This window comes from Salvia hispanica, chromosome 2 (genome assembly GCF_023119035.1).
Source record: "Salvia hispanica cultivar TCC Black 2014 chromosome 2, UniMelb_Shisp_WGS_1.0, whole genome shotgun sequence".
NCBI classification, from domain to species: Eukaryota; Viridiplantae; Streptophyta; class Magnoliopsida; order Lamiales; family Lamiaceae; genus Salvia; species Salvia hispanica.
The window spans coordinates 11,069,505-11,087,892 of NC_062966.1; the positions used below are offsets into that span (position 1 = coordinate 11,069,505).

General features: G+C 39.5%; 3 protein-coding genes and 1 pseudogene across 5 annotated transcripts; 3 read left to right on the forward strand and 1 right to left on the reverse strand.

The window, feature by feature from the left end:
- The first annotated feature begins 1,601 nt into the window (after positions 1-1,601).
- LOC125204526 (UDP-glycosyltransferase 91C1-like) lies at positions 1,602-3,142 on the forward strand. The gene has a single exon (XM_048103210.1). It carries the CDS (start codon positions 1,668-1,670, stop codon positions 2,985-2,987), a length of 1,320 nt encoding a protein of 439 aa, XP_047959167.1. The 5' UTR covers positions 1,602-1,667; the 3' UTR covers positions 2,988-3,142.
- Positions 3,143-5,125: 1,983 nt separating this feature from the next.
- On the forward strand, positions 5,126-6,967 carry LOC125204390 (putative UDP-rhamnose:rhamnosyltransferase 1). The gene has a single exon (XM_048103045.1). It carries the CDS (start codon positions 5,312-5,314, stop codon positions 6,737-6,739), a length of 1,428 nt encoding a protein of 475 aa, XP_047959002.1. The 5' UTR covers positions 5,126-5,311; the 3' UTR covers positions 6,740-6,967.
- A 2,473-nt stretch (positions 6,968-9,440) lies between these two features.
- On the forward strand, positions 9,441-11,214 carry LOC125205461 (annotated as a pseudogene).
- A 154-nt stretch (positions 11,215-11,368) lies between these two features.
- On the reverse strand, positions 11,369-17,513 carry LOC125205460 (mechanosensitive ion channel protein 1, mitochondrial). 3 transcript variants are annotated; one of them, XM_048104405.1, is made up of 7 exons: positions 17,084-17,513; positions 16,499-17,011; positions 16,133-16,410; positions 15,681-15,781; positions 15,007-15,114; positions 12,209-12,430; positions 11,369-11,637 (listed from the first exon to the last, which is right to left on the reverse strand). In XM_048104405.1, the coding sequence occupies exons 1-7, from the start codon at positions 17,236-17,238 to the stop codon at positions 11,539-11,541; spliced, it is 1,476 nt and encodes a 491-aa protein (XP_047960362.1). In that variant the 5' UTR covers positions 17,239-17,513; the 3' UTR covers positions 11,369-11,538. The 3 variants fall into 3 exon arrangements, with proteins under 3 accessions (XP_047960362.1, XP_047960361.1, XP_047960363.1); XM_048104404.1 differs by having other exon boundaries at positions 16,499-17,513; XM_048104406.1 differs by lacking the exon at positions 12,209-12,430 and having other exon boundaries at positions 16,499-17,513.
- Positions 17,514-18,388: the final 875 nt, after the last annotated feature.

Here is an 18,388-nt window from a genome sequence, read left to right on the forward strand (position 1 = left end):
TCACTTCTATAAATACCAAATCATTCCAACAAATTATCCACCATTAAAAAAAACTCTCTATTCTCACTCAAACACTCTACATTCTTCATCTCAAAACATTTTTCTTCTCCCAAATTGAATCAATTCATGGATCCATTTAAGCAAATGCGTCTAATAATGGAACAATCGCTAGAAGAAGATCGACGTAGGGAGGAGGAGGAAGCCGCGGCGCGTTAAAAGCGAACCTGGAAATACATCCATCGTGACCGGGAGCAAGCCGCTGCAAGGTTGGTACGCGATTACTTCTCGAGGGTATGGGGAGATACCTACTTCCGTCGCCGTTTCTGCATGCGGCAGGAACACATTTGGATAAAATTTGGCAACCTGTAGACGTACATGATCTTCATTAGACAACTCTTTCTTCTGCTCAAACCATTAATGTTAACTTTTTTTCCTTGCATGAGGTTGGGATTCAAGGAACATTTTCCCGTATTTAGCGTTAAAGCCATTTATAATTGTATGTTGTCGCGTCAAAAATTACAAGTCATGAATGATTGAAGATTTTAGTTTATATCGAAAACGATGATGGTATTTGTAATTCTACTGTTAATATTGTTCAAAAATAAATTTGCTAAAATTAATTAAATATTATTAAACTGTCATGGTGTAGTTTTTTATTTTATTTATGTATTTGTTTATTTTCTAATTGTCACGACTTTGACATTTTTAGTTATGGATTAAATATGTCATATCAAAAGTATTTTAGTACTCACCCGTCCCATAAGAGATGTCTCACTTTTCTTTTTAGTTTGTCCTAAAGCTGTCACATTTTTATTTTTAGAAAATTCTCTCATAATAATATAAATATTATATTTTCTCTTTCCACCTAAAGCACAAAACAAAACTTTCTAAAATCTTGTGTTGTCCCACAAGTGTGACATCTTTTGTGAGACAGTATTTAAGTGTATGCGTGGGTGTGGCTATCTATTGTAGGAATGTAAGTGTTTCAATAAAATTTGATTTAATTCAAAATTATTTACTTTCACGATTTTAATTATCTAATAAATATGTGCTTATGATTTTATTCCCATTTCATTCAATTAATTTACAATTTAAAATTTTACGATGAGGAAATAAAATGAGTCGTGACGCACAGACGTGAAACTAGTTTTACATAAAATTTGGGTGGTAGAAGTTAATGAAATGTGTTGTTGTCTAAGACTCTAACTACAAGAAGTATAAGAGGACGTAGATATAATTATTTTTCTACTAACAGAAGAAAATATGAAATAATTATTCACGGACAAGTAAGTATTTAAGTGTTGCCCCTACCATAATTTTTTTCTACCACAAGAAAGTATTTACAGTGCGGACAAGATAATTAATGGAACCGGCAAGAGTAGATACCAATTATATATAAACAATTGTAATAGTCACGAAAGTAATTTGTCTGTTTCCAATTTTAGAAAGGCAAAGTTGGTCTGATACGTGGCTGTGAATAAGAGTTAGTTAAGAAAAAACAAGATAAAACAATAATTTAAAATAAGATTTGGACGAATTCGAGAAGATGAAGCTACTGCCTATCTATCTAACCACTCTAAATTAAATTCCATATGGAGAGTTAGTTAAGAATTAAAATGCGAGCTATATATGGAGTTCCTTAGTGACAATAAAGTGAGCGTGTGACAATGAGGAGCGGCAAGAAGGTGCATGTAGTGATGCTGCCATGGCTTGCCTTCGGCCACATGGTTCCCTTCCTTGACCTCTCAATGGCCCTTGCGAAGCGCGGCGTCCACGTCTCCTTCATCTCCACTCCCCTCAACATCCTCCGCCTCCCCAAAATCCCCCCCAATCTCGCCCCCTTCCTCCAATTCATACCCCTCCCCCTCCATCATCCCCTCCTCCCCCCTTCCGCCCAGGCCACCGTCGACCTCCCCTCCCACCAAATCGACCACCTCAAGTCCGCCTGCGACGCCCTCCACCACCCCGTCCGCGCCTTCGTCGCCGCCAACAACCCCGACTACATCGTCGTCGACTTCTTCCACCACTGGGCCGCCGACCTCAAAACCCCCCTCGTCATTTTCCAGGTCCTCTCCGCCGCCACCTCCCTCTTCTTCCTCCTCGTCGGCGGCGGCGGCGACAAGCACGCCATGACGGTGCCTCAGGACGCCGGCTCCAAGGTCGCCTACATGGAGCACGAGGCCGACGCCATGGAACAGGTCTTCATCTCCGACGGCGAGCGCTTCGGCAAGCTCCTCGCCGCCGCCAGCGCCGTCGCCGTCCGCTCCTGCGACGAGTTCGAGGGCGAGGCCATCCGCTCCTACTCGGAGAAGAGCGGCAAACAGATCCTCCCCGTCGGAATCCTCCCGCCGGAGATCCCCGACCGCCGCTCCGCCTCCCCGCCGTGGGACGCCGTGTTCGGGTGGCTGGACGGGCAGAAGGCGAAGTCGGTGGTGTTCGTGGGGTTCGGGAGCGAGACGAAGCTGTCCAAGGAGCACGTCCACGAGATCGCGCACGGGCTCGAGCAGTCGAAGCTGCCGTTCCTATGGGCGCTGAGGAAGCCAGAGGAGATAGACGAGTCAGATCATGTGCTGCCGGAGGGGTTCGAGGAGAGGACGGAGGGGCAGGGGGTGGTGCAGATGGGGTGGGCCCCGCAGAGGGAGCTCCTGGGGCACGGGGCGATAGGGGCGTCCCTGTTCCACGCCGGGTGGGGGTCGATCATCGAGGCGATGCAGTTCGGCCACGTGCTGGTGTTCCTTCCCTTCATAATCGACCAGCCGTTGAATGCGAGGATGATGGTGGATAAAGGATTGGGGATCGAGGTGGAGAGGGCCAAGGACAGCTCCTTCGGCCGAGGTGAGGTCGCAGCTGCTCTCACCCGGGCCATTGGCGATCAAACTCTCAGAGCACGCACTGAACGCGCTGCCAAGGATATATTTACCAACCATAAGCTTCACGATCTCTATCTTGATAGGCTTGTTCAATTTTTCCAGGATTCTCACAACTAGCGTTTTTTTGCAACGTGTTTCTATATTTGCCACGTCTTCATTATTGTCGACTTATTAAGCTCTTATAATATGAATGCAAGGGAACTCTTCTTTGCTCTTAAATCTTAATTTGAATGTTGTTTCCGAGAGCTATTAATGAACATTTAGTTGGGACAGTTTAAGATTGTTATGTTACTTTACGCTTTGCATGTTTAATGGAAACGCTTCCTAGTGGAGTTATAACTAGATACTCCCCGTCTATTAATTGTCCATTTTTGTCGTTTTCATTCATTCCTCATTAATTATCCACTTTCACTTTTGACAGAAATGATAAGTAGTACCTACATTTCACTAATCCATTTTACTCACATTTAATATACATAAACGAGACATATATTCAACTTACATTACTTTACATTTCTTAAAATCTGTGTCAGAACTAAATTGGACAATTAATGGGAGATGGAGAGAGTAAAAAGCTTGGGTGCACGCTTTCCCACCATATTTGATCATTTAGGCCATTCACGACTCGGTCTCTTATCCATTTCTTATACTCCCTCCGTCCCAAGATAAGTGACCTACTTCTTTTGGGCACGAGATTTAAGGAATGGTATTTAAATAAGTTAAAGTGGAGAGAGTAAAGTATGAGAGAGGGAAAAGTAGAGGAGGGAAGAGATAATAAAGTAGGTGGAGAATAAAGTAAGAGAGATGACTTTTTGCTAAAAATGGAAATAGGTCACTTGTAGTGGGACACCGAAAAAGGAATACAAGTCACTTATCTTGGGACGGAGGGAGTATTCATTATTCATTACACTTCAACCCTAAACCTTCTCATCTTTTCACTATTAATGGTTTCACTAATTCATTTAATTTTTTTTTTATTAAATATTATCTTAAAAAAAAATCTTAAATACGAAGAAAAACACGAAAATTACATCATTTGAAATCCTAATATTCAAAGACTACTACCATGCCCCCACCTCAAAAAGAAGAATTTGAATGTGCTGAGGAGGTTTGGTGTGCTATGGAAGAAGCCACAGAAATAAAAAGACTAGAGTTGATGAATATTGTTGTGAGGTGATGACCTCTGTGTTTTCTTTCTTAGGACTGTTCTTTTTAGGGGTATTTGGTTGAAGATACTAGTATGAAATTAAAATCAATTCAGTGATGTTTATTTAGTGTACAACAATTAACATAGTTGCGCACATTAAAATTTGGGTAAAAATATGGCAAAGTTGTTCAAAACTGGTTGTGTACTCTACTCCCTCCTTCCACCATTTAAAGAGCCCTTTTAACTCAACACGAGTTTTAAGAAATTGTTGAATTTTATGAAGAAAAGTAAAATGAGAAAGTGAGTGGAATGTGAGACTCATTTAAAGTATTAGTTTTATATTGGATTTTGTGTGTAAAAAGTTGGTGGAATATGGGGTTTGCATACTAAAAGTGAAATAAAGTAAATGGTTCTATAAATCGTGGACAAACCAAAATAGCAAAATAGCTCTTTGAATGATGGACGGAGGGAGTATAATATTTACTCCCTCCGTCCCGAATAATTCGGGTCACTTTGACCGGACACGGGTTTTAAGAATTGTTATGAAAAGTGGGTTGAAAAAGTTGGTGGGACGTGAGTCCTACTTTTAAAGTATTAGTTTTATAATAAAATGTGAGTAGGAATGAGTTAGTGGAATATGAGGTCCACTACCAAAAATTGTAAAAGTGAAGTGGGGCAAATTATGTGGGACGGCCCGAAATGGAATACTGGATCGATTATCTGGGACGGAGGAAGTATAAAAAGTCTTGAATATGTTTTTAATATTTATAATTTATTTATTTAAATTTATTTATTTTAATAATATATGAAATTAAAGCTTTTGTTATGATTTTTAATTTGATGTGTATTGCATAATTATTTTTTAAAATATATGAAATTCAGAAAAAATGGATAACGGAAAATAGACGAGAGAAACAAAATTGGGGAAAAGCGAAAAAGAGAGAAAAAATGAGAGAAAAATGGTTAAAAAATAATGAAAAAAATACGACAAATGTAATTAAGCATTTGTAGAGACAGACAGCTGACATATATTTTTTTTATTGCGTATGAAAAGTACATACTCCATTGACAATATACTTTTTCCTAGTTCTCTCAAAAATGGGAGAAAATAACTGCAACTCTAAACTTCACGTGGACAGGTCACACTCACAGGTCCTGCATGATACACGATGGAGAGAAAAACCAGTAACCTCACTCAACTAACTAGACAAGTAACCCCTATTTCACTACCTCAAACCAGCATCACTCTCTCAAGTCTCACCAGCTATAAATATCTTTGAAATCATTGAGTTGCATGTATAAGGGTGGAAGAAAAATGAGTGGAGAAAAGGAGGTTCATGTGGTGATGGTGCCATGGCTGGCATTTGGTCACATGATCCCATTCTTGGATCTCTCCATTGCCTTGGCCAAATTTGGCATTCATGTCTCCTTCATCTCTACTTCCAGAAACATTTCAAGACTCCCCAAAATCCCACCTAATCTCTCACCATTCATCGAATTCATTCCCCTTCCTCTCCCCAAGCTTGACTCCAATCCCCTCCCAGACAATGCCGAAGCCACTACAGACATTCCGGCTGACAGAATGGATGACCTAAAGAAATCCTGCGATCTCTTTCAGGAACCCATCAGCAATTTCATTGCGAACAAGTTACCAGACTGGATCTTTGTAGATTTCTTTTTCCACAAGGTACTTGATATTGCACAACAATTAAATATCCCAGTAATATACAACCTTATATTTACTGCTAGCTCTGTTGTGTTCTGTTGGACACCTGAAGGCAACGGCCAAAGGAGGTTGCCACAGGAGATGACTGCCCCTCCAGATTGGGTTGATTTTCCCTCACAAGTATTTTGCAGGAAACATGAAGCTATAGCTATGCATAATCTCATTTCTGGTACAAGGTCATCTGGAATAACAGATGGAGAACGTGTGAATAAAATAGCCCAACGATGCCAGGCTATTGCTATACGCACTTGCCTGGAACTTGAAGCTGATTATTTGCATCTATACTCGAAAATCACTGGAAAGCCAGTGATTCCAGTGGGATGTCTTCCCCCTGAGAAGGTGGTAGGCACCAAAATTGTTTGGGAAGAGCCGTGGAGTAGAGTCTTTGACTGGCTTGACAAACAAAAGCCAAACGCTGTAGTGTTTGTCGGGTTTGGGAGTGAATATAAGTTGAAGAGAGAGGAGATTCATGAGATATCATATGGGATTGAACTATCCGGGCTTCCCTTCTTGTTTTTACTAGCGAAGCCTGATTGGGGTGGTGGCGATGATGATGAGGTACTGCCCCCGGGATTCGAGTCCCGGACGGCAGGGAGGGGATTCGTGCAGATTGGATGGGCGCCGCAACGGGAAATCCTTGCACATCCATCAATAGGAGCTTCATTGTTTCATGCAGGGTGGTCTTCTGTTGTTGAAAATTTGACACATGCTAACTGTCTTGTGCTGTTGCCATTCATCATCACTCAACCATTGGATACCAGGCTTCTAGTTGAGAAGGGCTTAGCAATCGAGGTTGAACGAGCTGAAGATGGCTCTTTAACGAGAAATGACATTGCAAAAGCATTGCAAATGGCAATGGTTTCTAAGGAAGGGGAAGCACTAAGAGCCCGTACAAAAGAAGCTGCTAATGGAATTTTTGCAAATAAAGAGCTCAACCATAGTTATATCAACAACTTTGTGGAGTATCTGAAAGATGGCGTTTATGAAAAGAAGTAAGTTCTGATGGGAGCATTTGCTACATGTGTTGTGTGTTGTTATTATGTTTCTTTTGCTAATGGCATATGTATTCACTAGTCACTACATGTGTTGTGTGTTGTTTTTATGTTTCTTTTGCTACTATAAGTTTCTGGCTGTTAGTTCAAGGTCCTTAGCTATTTGTATTCCCTTTGTATGGTTGTATTTTAACAAGATGAATAATGCTAATACAATTGCTTTATCCATGCACATCTTCTCTGTTTCCCGAGATCCCTAGAGGCCATTCAACTACAGTAAAGGAACATGGAATATTACAGGAAAATTCAAGAAGGTGATATCTCGCTTTCAGATAAAGATGAGATTCTTTAGAGAATTCAAAATCCAGCAACTTTCATTACCTGATTTGCACAGTAGTATCGTGTACAGTCACCAGGTAAAAGACATAGATGAAGCTAACCTCGAAACAAAATACTTCAACCACATCCAGCATATCAACTTGATTCACTTTTGACAAATGAGACATTTGAGTATATTGAAATTAAATACTGACGCATCATTGGAGAGTGAATCGAGACAAGCATTTGGTGGTGGCGTGATTTGGGCATGGATTTGTCGTGAATATCGGGATATGTTCTATTCTTTTGGCTGAAATTTGGTGTATTTTCCATGGTTTGGAGCTTGCAAAGACACTTGGAATAAGAGTGTTGGAGGTGGAGAGTGATAATTTTATAGCAGTTGCTATGATACTGGGAAAGTTTGAGGTGTATGTTAGTTGCAAGGCTGTAGTTCGAAGGATTTGTAATTAATCTCAGAATTTGACTCAGCAGTGGTGAGCCATGTGCATTGCGAGGAGAATTTTGCGGCGGACTTCTTATCGCACCATGCCTACAGCTTTGCTCGTGGGGTGCATGTTTTGGATCAACCACCATCAGGTCTTAATATTTGGCTCCTTCATGATAGATGATTAGGCATTTCATATTGTCATTAGTTTACTTTCATCTCAGGCTTAGCCTGCTTTCTTTACCAAAAAAAAAATGACCTTGTCATATTCTTCACTAGGTACAACGTATACACTTGGAATACTATTTCCATCGTCCCACAACAAGAGTCGCATTTTATTATAAAATCTATACAATATATAAAAGGGGAGTTTTGGGAGGTTTTGAATAATCATTTTATGTTGAGGGATGTAAATGCAATTAATATAAAATTCAAAAATTAATTCTAATAAATATATAATCCACTTAGTTGGTTAGTTTACCATGTTTCATATATACGTGAGTGAATGAGAGGTTATTTACACTAAGAATTACATTATTGGTAAAATAAGAAGGTTTGCATCTTTTTATCACAATGGCCGTCCTATATTAAAATGCGCACATGATAGAATACCTCAGAATCTCTTCTTGGATTTATCGAAAAGCTTTCTGAAGAATCAAAAAGGCTTGGGAGTCATGCAACTAAAGTTGATGAAGTTCAGACAAAGTGCATTATTGACTTTTCCAAAGCTTATGAGATTTAATGAATAAATAGTTAATTGTCAGAATGAAATTGACTGTATTTCTACAACTGCTATAGCTCATTCAGAAACAGTAGATGATCATTCTAAGCAAGCAGTTGTATTAAACAACATAACATTAACACTTTCAAACAAAAATATATGGTATGCCTTATTTTGCATCTTATGAACCGTCCTTTTTAGGAGTGTGAATCGGATTATTACAGCATTTTCATCTTTCATTTAAGGATTACGAGCCAACTGGGTCGACATTATCGTGGTTATTCTTCTTCCTACACTCGGTGTTTTTCTCAAGTTTGACTATGCGGTACTTCTATTTATTATGTGGTGTTCATTGTTCAATTGTGTACTTTCATGGGTCATACATCTTATGTTTTGCTCTATGGATGATCGTTTTAATACATATTGATTATTGATTTTGTGCATTGCAAATTAATTTTGTTCTTTATTTTATTGTAGTTTTAGGTGAGGCAGACGGCTTTACCTACGAGATCTGTTAAAGAGTGACGAATTGTGAAGAATTGAAAGTTTTAGTTTATAATGATGGGATTGATTTTAATTTTAAAGTTAATGTAGTGCATAAAGAAGTTTAAAAAATGATGAGAAATTATCCATTGTATTTAATTCTTTGTTGTGATAGATTTTTTATCTTCTTACTACATGATTTAATGTTTAAACATTATATTATGTGATTTGTTTCAAATTTATTATGCTTCAATGTTGATTTGTATAGATTTTTTATTCTCATATAACTAAAATTATTACTCATATTGTTCATTGTTAATATTGATTCTAATTTGTTTAATTAATTTAAAATTTAAAATTAATGTTTTAAGAATATATTAATTTCACAGGCGTGATACTAGTTAATATAAAAAAGTATATCTCATATTCTATAACTTTTCTTTTTTAATACTCTTATTTTGGTATTTTAAATGATATATCCTTAAAATAACTAAGATTATGATTAGGAGTTGGTAATCCCATTAAAAACTGCTTAAGTTGGTCAAAATTGTGATTAAAATTGTTGACCATTAAATATTAACAGAATTGTTAACAGAGGACCAATTATGATCCGATTTGAGGAATATTTGAGATGCACATTTTGACAACAAACTCTTGAATAATGTGTGACCAGAAAAATGACAGAAAATTAATTTAATTCGATTTTTCTCATAAAGGAAAAGTCGCCCCCACTGTACCCGCCCATTGGCGCACCCTTCTTCCTCTTTCGAGTGCTTACTGATAGCATAGTGAGGTACAGAACGAGTGGTCGTGTCGGCTGGTACTGGTAGGTTATAGGTAGGTAGGTACACAAGCAAATGCAATTCCAAAATTTACATCTAGTATACCTCTCTCACACCAATTTATACACAGTGATCAAAATCGTTGAAATCATTGAGTTGGCATGGATAAGGGTGGAAGAAAAATGAGTGGAGAAAAGGAGGTTCATGTTGTGATGGTGCCATGGCTGGCATTTGGTCACATGATCATTTATTGAATTCATTCCCCTTCCTCTCCCCAAGCTTGACTCCAATCCCCTCCCAGACAATGCCGAAGCCACTACAGACATTCCAGCTGACAGAATGGATGACCTAAAGAAATCCTGCGATCTCTTTCAGGAACCCATCAGCAATTTCATTGCAAACAAGTTACCAGACTGGATCTTTGTAGATTTCTTTTTCCACAAGGTACTTGATATTGCACAACAATTAAATATCCCAGTAATATTCAACCTCATATTTACTGCTAGCTCTGTTGTGTTCTGTTGGACACCTGAGTTTCTGGCCAGCGATGGCGATGGCGATGGCGATAGCAAGGGCCAAAGGAGGTTGCCCCAGGACATGACTGCCCCTCCAGATTGGGTTGATTTTCCCTCACAAGTATTTTGCAGGAAACATGAAGCTATAGCTATGCATAATCTCTTTTTTGGTACAAGGCCATCTGGAATCACAGATGGAGAACGCATAACTAAAATAGGCCAGCGATGTCAGGCTTTTGCTATACGCACTTGCCTGGAACTCGAAGCCGATTATTTGCATCTATACTCGAAAGTCACTGGAAAGCCAGTGATTCCAGTGGGATGTCTTCCACCTGAGAAGGTGGTAGGCACCAAAATTGTTTGGGAAGAGCCGTGGAGTAGAGTCTTTGACTGGCTTGACAAACAAAAGCCAAACGCTGTAGTGTTTGTCGGGTTTGGGAGTGAATATAAGTTGAAGAGAGAGGAGATTCATGAGATATCATATGGGATTGAACTATCCGGGCTTCCCTTCTTGTTTTTACTAGTGAAGCCTGATTGGGGTGGTGGCGATGATGATGAGGTACTGCCCCCGGGATTTGAGTCCCGGACGGCAGGGAGGGGATTCGTGCAGATTGGATGGGCGCCGCAACGGGAATCCTTGCACATCCATCAATAGGAGCTTCATTGTTTCATGCAGGGTGGTCTTCTGTTGTTGAAAATTTGACACATGCTAATTGTCTTGTGCTGTTGCCATTCATCATCACTCAACCATTGGATACCAGGCTTCTAGTTGAGAAGGGCTTAGCAATAGAGGTTGAACGAGCTGAAGATGGCTCTTTTACGAGAAATGACATTGCAAACGCATTGCAAATGGCAATGGTGTCCAAGGAAGGGGAAGCACTAAGAGCCCGTACAAAAGAAGCTGCAAATGGGATTTTCGCAAATAAAGAGCTCAACCATGGTTATATCTACAACTTCGTGGATTATCTGAAAAATGGGGTTTAAGAGAATTAGTAAGTTCTAATGGGAGTATTTGCTACATGTGTTGCGTGTTATTATTATGTGTCTTTTGCTAACAGTATGTATTACTGAAGATGATGAATCTTATGATGCATGGGTTGTTTTTATATTTCTTTTGCTACTCACTGGCTTTCAGTTCAAGGTCCGTAGCTATTAGTGTTCGCTTTTTATGGTTGTATTTTATGAAGATGAATAATTCTAATACCAATTGCTTTATCTCTATGTACATCTTCTTTGTTTCCCGAGATCCTTAGAGGCCAATCATTTACATATTTTATGGACTTCAATTTCCTGAAGCTCTCACATTCTCAATCTGAAGTTCTGAACTACCAAAAGGTGTGCAAAAGGAACATGGAATATTACAGTAACATTCAAAGAAGGTGACATCTCACGTTTAGATAAAGATGAGATTCTACAGAGAATTCAAAATCCAGCAACTTTCATTTTCTGATTTGTATGGTAGTATCTTGTACATTCACCATGTAACAGACAAAGATAAAGCTGACCTCGAAACAAAATACTTCAACCCCATCCAGCATATCAACCGATAATGTCTTCACGAGTACTGCCTAGCGTAGCACCATGTTGTTTGATGATCCTGACAGCCTCAAGCAGGATATCCTGCTCTGATTCTTTGTCCTGCAGCATTATAGTGCACAATAAGCAGTTGTAGCAAAAAACAGAAACATAGCAGTTGTTCCAAAATTGGGCTATTATTAGGAACTCATTTCATATATATACTAATACTACAACAATAAGAAGACTTTCTCATTATTAGAATACATGTATTCTAGTGCTAAATTGACCTGAAAGGAATGCCTCAAGTGTTATGAAGATATATTTCCAATGAATGTTTGAAACTCATGACTCAAAGACCAGTGCAAGGAAAACGATGAGTCAGTAAAGAAACTCAAATTCCACTTAGTTTATCATCTTGAATTTCACAGGTCTAACAATTCACCAGAATACCCTTTATGTAAAAACATGGATGCAGATATGCTCGTAACCTGTGGTAGACTAGCCTAAGTGTTGACTTAAATAGCAAGCCAAAAGTTTCAAGTATGCTCAACAAACGAATTCTTTTGTCTGATTGGAAATATGGGTCTCTGAAGAACGATTCATTTTATTACGCATATTTAGTCAACTTGTAACAAGATACAGATCAAGTCGAACTTTCAAAATTAGAAAGTTAGACTGAAAAAAGACTTACCACTTGTTTAAGATTGCATCCAAACGTGAGCTCTGCATATGATCTCTCAATTTGAGACAGAAAACAGTAAGGGGCCTCCTTGCCCAGAAACACATTTGAGTGAGATCTGAGCATGGACTTTATATTTTCTGATATTGAGGAAATCTTGTCTATGTCATCAATTTGCAGTGGAATTCGTCTGACCATGGCGCGAAATTTGGCTCGTGACTTATTGACAATTACCTGTAATTGGCAGAAAACATTATTTGTCACCCTTTCAGCCTTCCTTCATGTCGATCTTTAATAACTATGAGTCTGATATTTCTTCCAATAATTTCTTAAGTAATCAGATAATAAGACTGTCTTATTTGTTTGACAGAACTTGAGAACTGATTTAGGTGATATGAGATTTTATGGGTGCAACTGTAAGAGATTAGAGATGGAATGCTGGAGCATAAATAATGTATAATACTTGTAACAATTTACCAGATATAGCTTAGAGCACTCCCAATAGCGACGGCGAAAATCCGGCGATTTTTCGCCGGATATCGCTGACTTATCGCCGGCCATTGGGAGGAGTTTGGCGATTTTTCGGCGAAATTCCTACCGATTTTACGCCAAGCGGCGTTTTAACGCCGGGCTATCGCCGGATCATCGCCGGCCACTGTGGGGAGCTGTTCGGCGATTTTTCGGCGATGATCAATTTTTTTTTTTTTTTTTTCCTCAACGGTCATATTCTAATTTCCACCCCTATAAATATTTCATCCTCTTCCTCCATTCATCACCCACAAACTTCATTCACACAAATTTTCAATCTTTTTTCTCTCCATCTTTATTAAATGAGTTCTGATTCATCGTCTCGTGCTCAGTCCGACGAGGAAATATCACATTCTTCTTCCGAAGAAGAGGTACCTCCCGCTCCCACCGGATGGGATGTAGCGGGTTTCGCCAACAACCCAATCAACAACTATATCTCCCGCTACATACAAAGCGAGATCGCTCGAATGCAGCAGCCACCCCCCCAACGGCCAATCCGCCGGCGGCGCCGATACATGGACTATCGCCCCTACAGAAATGCACTGTTGCCATCCGGCAGTTGGCATACGGAGGGTCCGCCGACATGTTCGATGAGTATCTGCAATGCGGCGAGACGACTGGCAACGAGTGCCTGAAGAATTTCTGTCAGGGCGTGCGAGAGATATTTGGGGGAAGACTACCTTCGCTCGCCGGACGCAGCTGACTGCCGTGGCCTACTGGATTGGCACCGGAGGACCGCACGGCTTCCGGGGATGCTCGGCAAAGATCGATCACGCATCAGTGGAAGGGAAGAACTGCCCAACCGCGTGGCGAGGCCAGTTCACTACCGGCTACAAAGGTACGCATCCCAGCATCATTCTTGCCGACCAACGGCTTTGGATTTGGCATGCTTATTTTGGTATAGCCGGGTCGAACAACGACCTAAATGTTCTCAATTCCTCGCCCCTTTTCAACGAGCGGATCAACGGGTTAGGCCCCTCCATCGAATTTACGGCCAATGGCAATGTGCATAACATGGGGTACTACCTGGCTGACGACATTCATCCGCAATGGCCCGTGTTTCTGAAGACGATCAGATGCCCACTCGGAGATAGAAGAAGGTATTTTGCCCGAGCGCAAGAGTCTGCGCGCAAGGATGTGGAGAGGGCATTTGGGGTGCTCCAATCGCGATTTGCACTGGTAAAGGGCCCGACGCGCTTTTTCTACCAGGGGGATATTGCCGATATCATGTATGCGTGCATCATCATGCATAACATGATCATCGATGATGAACACGAAGGCGTCCTCGACGTCACCAACGACCCAAGTGTTGCATCATCGAGTCACGGTGTCTCAACCGAGTCCGCCCGCCAGGGTGTACCGCACAACGAACATGAACGGTTCCAAGCGTTCATGGACATACACCAGAAGGAGGCCCATCAAGCACTACAACACGATATCATCGAAGAATTGTGGGCAAATAGAAACCGCGCCCACCGCCCTTGAATTTTTTTTTCTTTGAATTTTTTATTTCCATTCATGTACTTCCATTTTTTTTTTTTTTTTTAATTTTCTTCGTTGTAATGTGTACCCGTGTTTAATACAACGAACTTTATTACTATTATTTGTTTTATCTTATAAATTAAATAAGCTAGTTTTATTATATATAAAAATAAAACAATTAAATTAGTGATGATGTAAAAATGAAATGTTGAGTTAGGGAGAAATAAGGGAGAAATAAGGGAGAAACCATTGCAGAGGTTGGCTAAAAGTTGGCTAAAAACTGGGGATAAATTTTGGTGCTGATGTGGCGCTGATGTGGCAGGAGTTAGGGAGAAATAAGGGAGTTTATCCCCAAACCATTGGGAGTGCTCTTATAGTCCCTTTTGTCTCAAATATTTGATCAGTAATATGTTGCAGTGTCCCAAATATATAGTCCTATAACTAAACATGCCTTTTACAGTCACCAAGTATATATTGATACCGCCTTTAACAGTCACCAAGAAATATGCCTTTAAAGTCTTGACAATTAAACACTCTACGTTACCGTAAGTTCCTAACTTCATCACTATAAGAAGTTTAGTTAGGTAACTAATTTCCCAGCTTAATCCTTAATATACGTAAAGGGTCAAATTGGAGGCAAATATTTGGAACAGAGGGCGTAACTGGTTGCCAGACAAGAACGAATTTGCAAGTGGCTGCTAATAGGATATAAAATAAAATCATCGCATACAGATGCTTGCAGCAGAAAACAAGCAGGTTCCAAAATACTACACAGACAAAGAATGAGATTGATGCTATACCTGGCTGGAAAACAGAGAATTTGGGACGACAACAGGAAACTTCTCAGCAGTCAGCAATAAGGTAGTTGTAAGGCCCATTTCTACTACTTGACCTTCTACAGATCCAGCCTGCAGCAAGAATAGCAAGGAAAGAGAATATAACAATTTATCAAAATCTGAGAGCATATGCAAAACTATCAGAAGCATGTTTCTCTAGAAAGCTACATTATATACCCAGTTTACAGAAATCCATATTGGTTCAGGTTGAACATTCAAAGTTTCTTATCAATCCTTTTCAGGGAATCAAAGAGCGCAAGTTGTAAATAATTTGTTTTCAAATAAAAGACATTAGCTAGGAAGCTCAAAAACAAAATCAACAAAGACTACATTAATAATGGAAGAACAATGCCGGCTGGCATGTTACTATTTCTTGGCCCTGATCAACAGAGGGGCCATGAGCCAATGGATCCATGCTATGTAAATTACTAAATGCAGCACACCAATTATTATCAAAATCTAATTGGAAACCTGAAATACCAGCACTAAAATGACATATATAAAATATTAAAATACAAATAGTAGCGTTCAGCGATGGAAATATGAGGCATATGATGGATATGAAAACTACAAAATTTTCGAGCATTACAATAGGGTCACAAATGTATGAAAATGACAGCCAGAGGCAAGAGCCATACTTTTATCATATCACCAACTGAAAATGGTTGCGACAGCTGTACAGAAATACCACTTAGGACATTCCCAAGTATATCTTTGGCAGCAAAAGCAGTGGCAACTCCTGTATGAAGAGAAAAAACACTGGTCAGGACATGATGCTGAACCAAAGTATGCCAATACATACCAGATCCGCAAAACAGAGAGGATGTTATGTCGCAGCATTTTTTCAATGATATGGCAGAATAAGAAACAAATTTCACATGGAGTACATAAAAGTGTCTGTGATATTGATAGCATATCAAACTGTAGAAGATACCGAATTACGAAGTGGTACATATTAATGGATGTATCAAAGTTATTACTTGTTTCTAAACTATTCCACAAATTGTTTCTAGGAGTAGCAGTAACATATTACTATATCACAAATTGGAAGGATTTCATTACAGAAGAAATCATTTCCAGGCACACTCACCTCCAATGCCTCCCACAGTCAGAACAGATTGCATTGCCACACCACATGCTTCAGCTAAAGCCATTGACCCAACAACAAAGAGTCCTATGGTTGAGATTTTGTCCATAGTCAGTAACTGATCTCTCCGGACACCTTCTAAGCCCTTAACAACCAAAGCTCGGGCAATCACACTAGTTTTCCACCGATGAAGAAACCAGACAACGGATATAACAAGAGCGCCTTTCCAAGCCTGTGTTGCATATTGTGAGGCAATAGTAGTCGGTGCAACCATTCCCCCTCTGCACAGAGTAAAAAAATGGATTAAGTTTTTCCTACAAACTCAAAAGAACATCACATAAAAAAACAGTAAAGTAATGGCAGACTAACACTGTCAAGAAAGCCATGAACGTTACAAAATATCGGACTGGAGCCTCCAATGCACCCCAGAAGCTTTCCTCATAAGGAACGGGCCCGAACAAAGAACCCTTTGATAGCAAAGCACCAGGTCCTTCCACGGAGTACTTATGGAACCGCCTAAATAGCCTAGGCAACAAAGACCATGCCAACATCGTTCCTGCCAAAGTACCACCGACTGGCACAATCACATCTCTAAGATAGGGATGAGCATCAAGCAACTCCTGAACATGAGGAGCTGCTTCATCAGAAGCCTCTTTCGCCTTTTTTCCTGCATACTTTGCAGCCTCAACCGCAGATTCCCACGCTTCTTTAACTTTAGGAGTCCAATTTTCCCCACCAACGCTAACATCACCCACAGTACCTGTAGCATCTACCGGAGTGACACCTTTACCATCACTAGCTGATGAGAAGAAACGTTGATTGAGCAAAGGGGTTTTTCCAGCAAACGGAAGACTGCCGCGATAAGTCGAATTTCTCAGAAACCTATTCGAAATACGCACATCAGAATAAAACCCCCTAGAATATTGAGAAAAGTTGGAAGATCTGAAACCCGACATCCCGAAACCATTTTGATCAAATCTCTGCAAAGTATCCGACTCTCCAGAGGCATAGCATTTGCTCGAATATGCAGAAGAAGGTCGTACGTGAAATTGAAAAGTCGATTTAACAGAATGTAAATGCTTCAATCGTGAAATCCTCATCGCGGCCATTTCACAAACAGTTTATGTACGCTGCACAATTTCTCCTATTTTACTGATATGGATTCCAAATATCAGAGGCCAAATCTGATCGAAAAGAAAGGAGGAAATAAGTATAGAATAGTTGAGAAACAACGAAAGTATGTCTTCACGGGATATTTATGCAGGAATCTCAAAAATATATGTAGTCAGATTAAGTAAACGTGGACATATAGTGCCGAATTTTGAGCACTGCGTCAACTACATGGCTGAAGCAAATCCGAAGAGAGGGAGGGAAAGATAGAGCTACTGACTTGTTCCGTCGTGTTGGCAAGTAAGACAGCAAAATTGAAGACCATGAAATTTGTTTTTTAACAAGGGGTATATAAAAATTACTAGTATTTAAATATATATATATAGAGTTCTGATCAATGTCGAACTAATTTTAAAGACCAAACTAGAGATCAAAATCTGTGCCATTAGATCTAGTTTTTTTATGAGATGTGCTGCTGTGAAATTTTTTTCTGCTTCATTACTAGCCCATTTTTCTTCATTGTATAGGTTTATTACTTCATTCTGTACGTAATACTTTGAAACTACAACATGTTTTTACTTGCTTCCAGTAGGTTTTGAAATGATTCAACATATGCTTCATTCAAATTCATTGACGTGAGTTTTTGCTTGATTAACATTTAAATATGCAATTTATTCAAGTAAGTTTATTACTTCATTCAGAAACGTTATTACTTCATTGGATAAGATTTTTACTTCATTCCAATAGGACTTCAAATGCTTCTACACATACTTCATTCCAATAATTTATTATATTATTCCATGTGTTTATTAAACCATATTAGCGCCATGGCGGTGGTTATAGATATTGTAGAGAGAAAGAACGGCACGCGACGGCGAAACCACATTTACGTACTCGAATGAAGTAAAAACCTACTAGAATGAAGTAATATATTCTGGACGAAGTTAAATTTTCGTAACATGTTAGTATGACTTATTTACCTTCGGATGAATAAAAATAGAATGGTGATGAAGGAGAAAATAATTTATAAATTTGTGAATCTCATCCATAACAAAATAGATCTAAAAGCCCTAATTTGGTAGGGTTCGGTGGTTCGGTCTTTAAGAGTGGGTTTGTGGATAATGGGACTATATATATATATATATATAG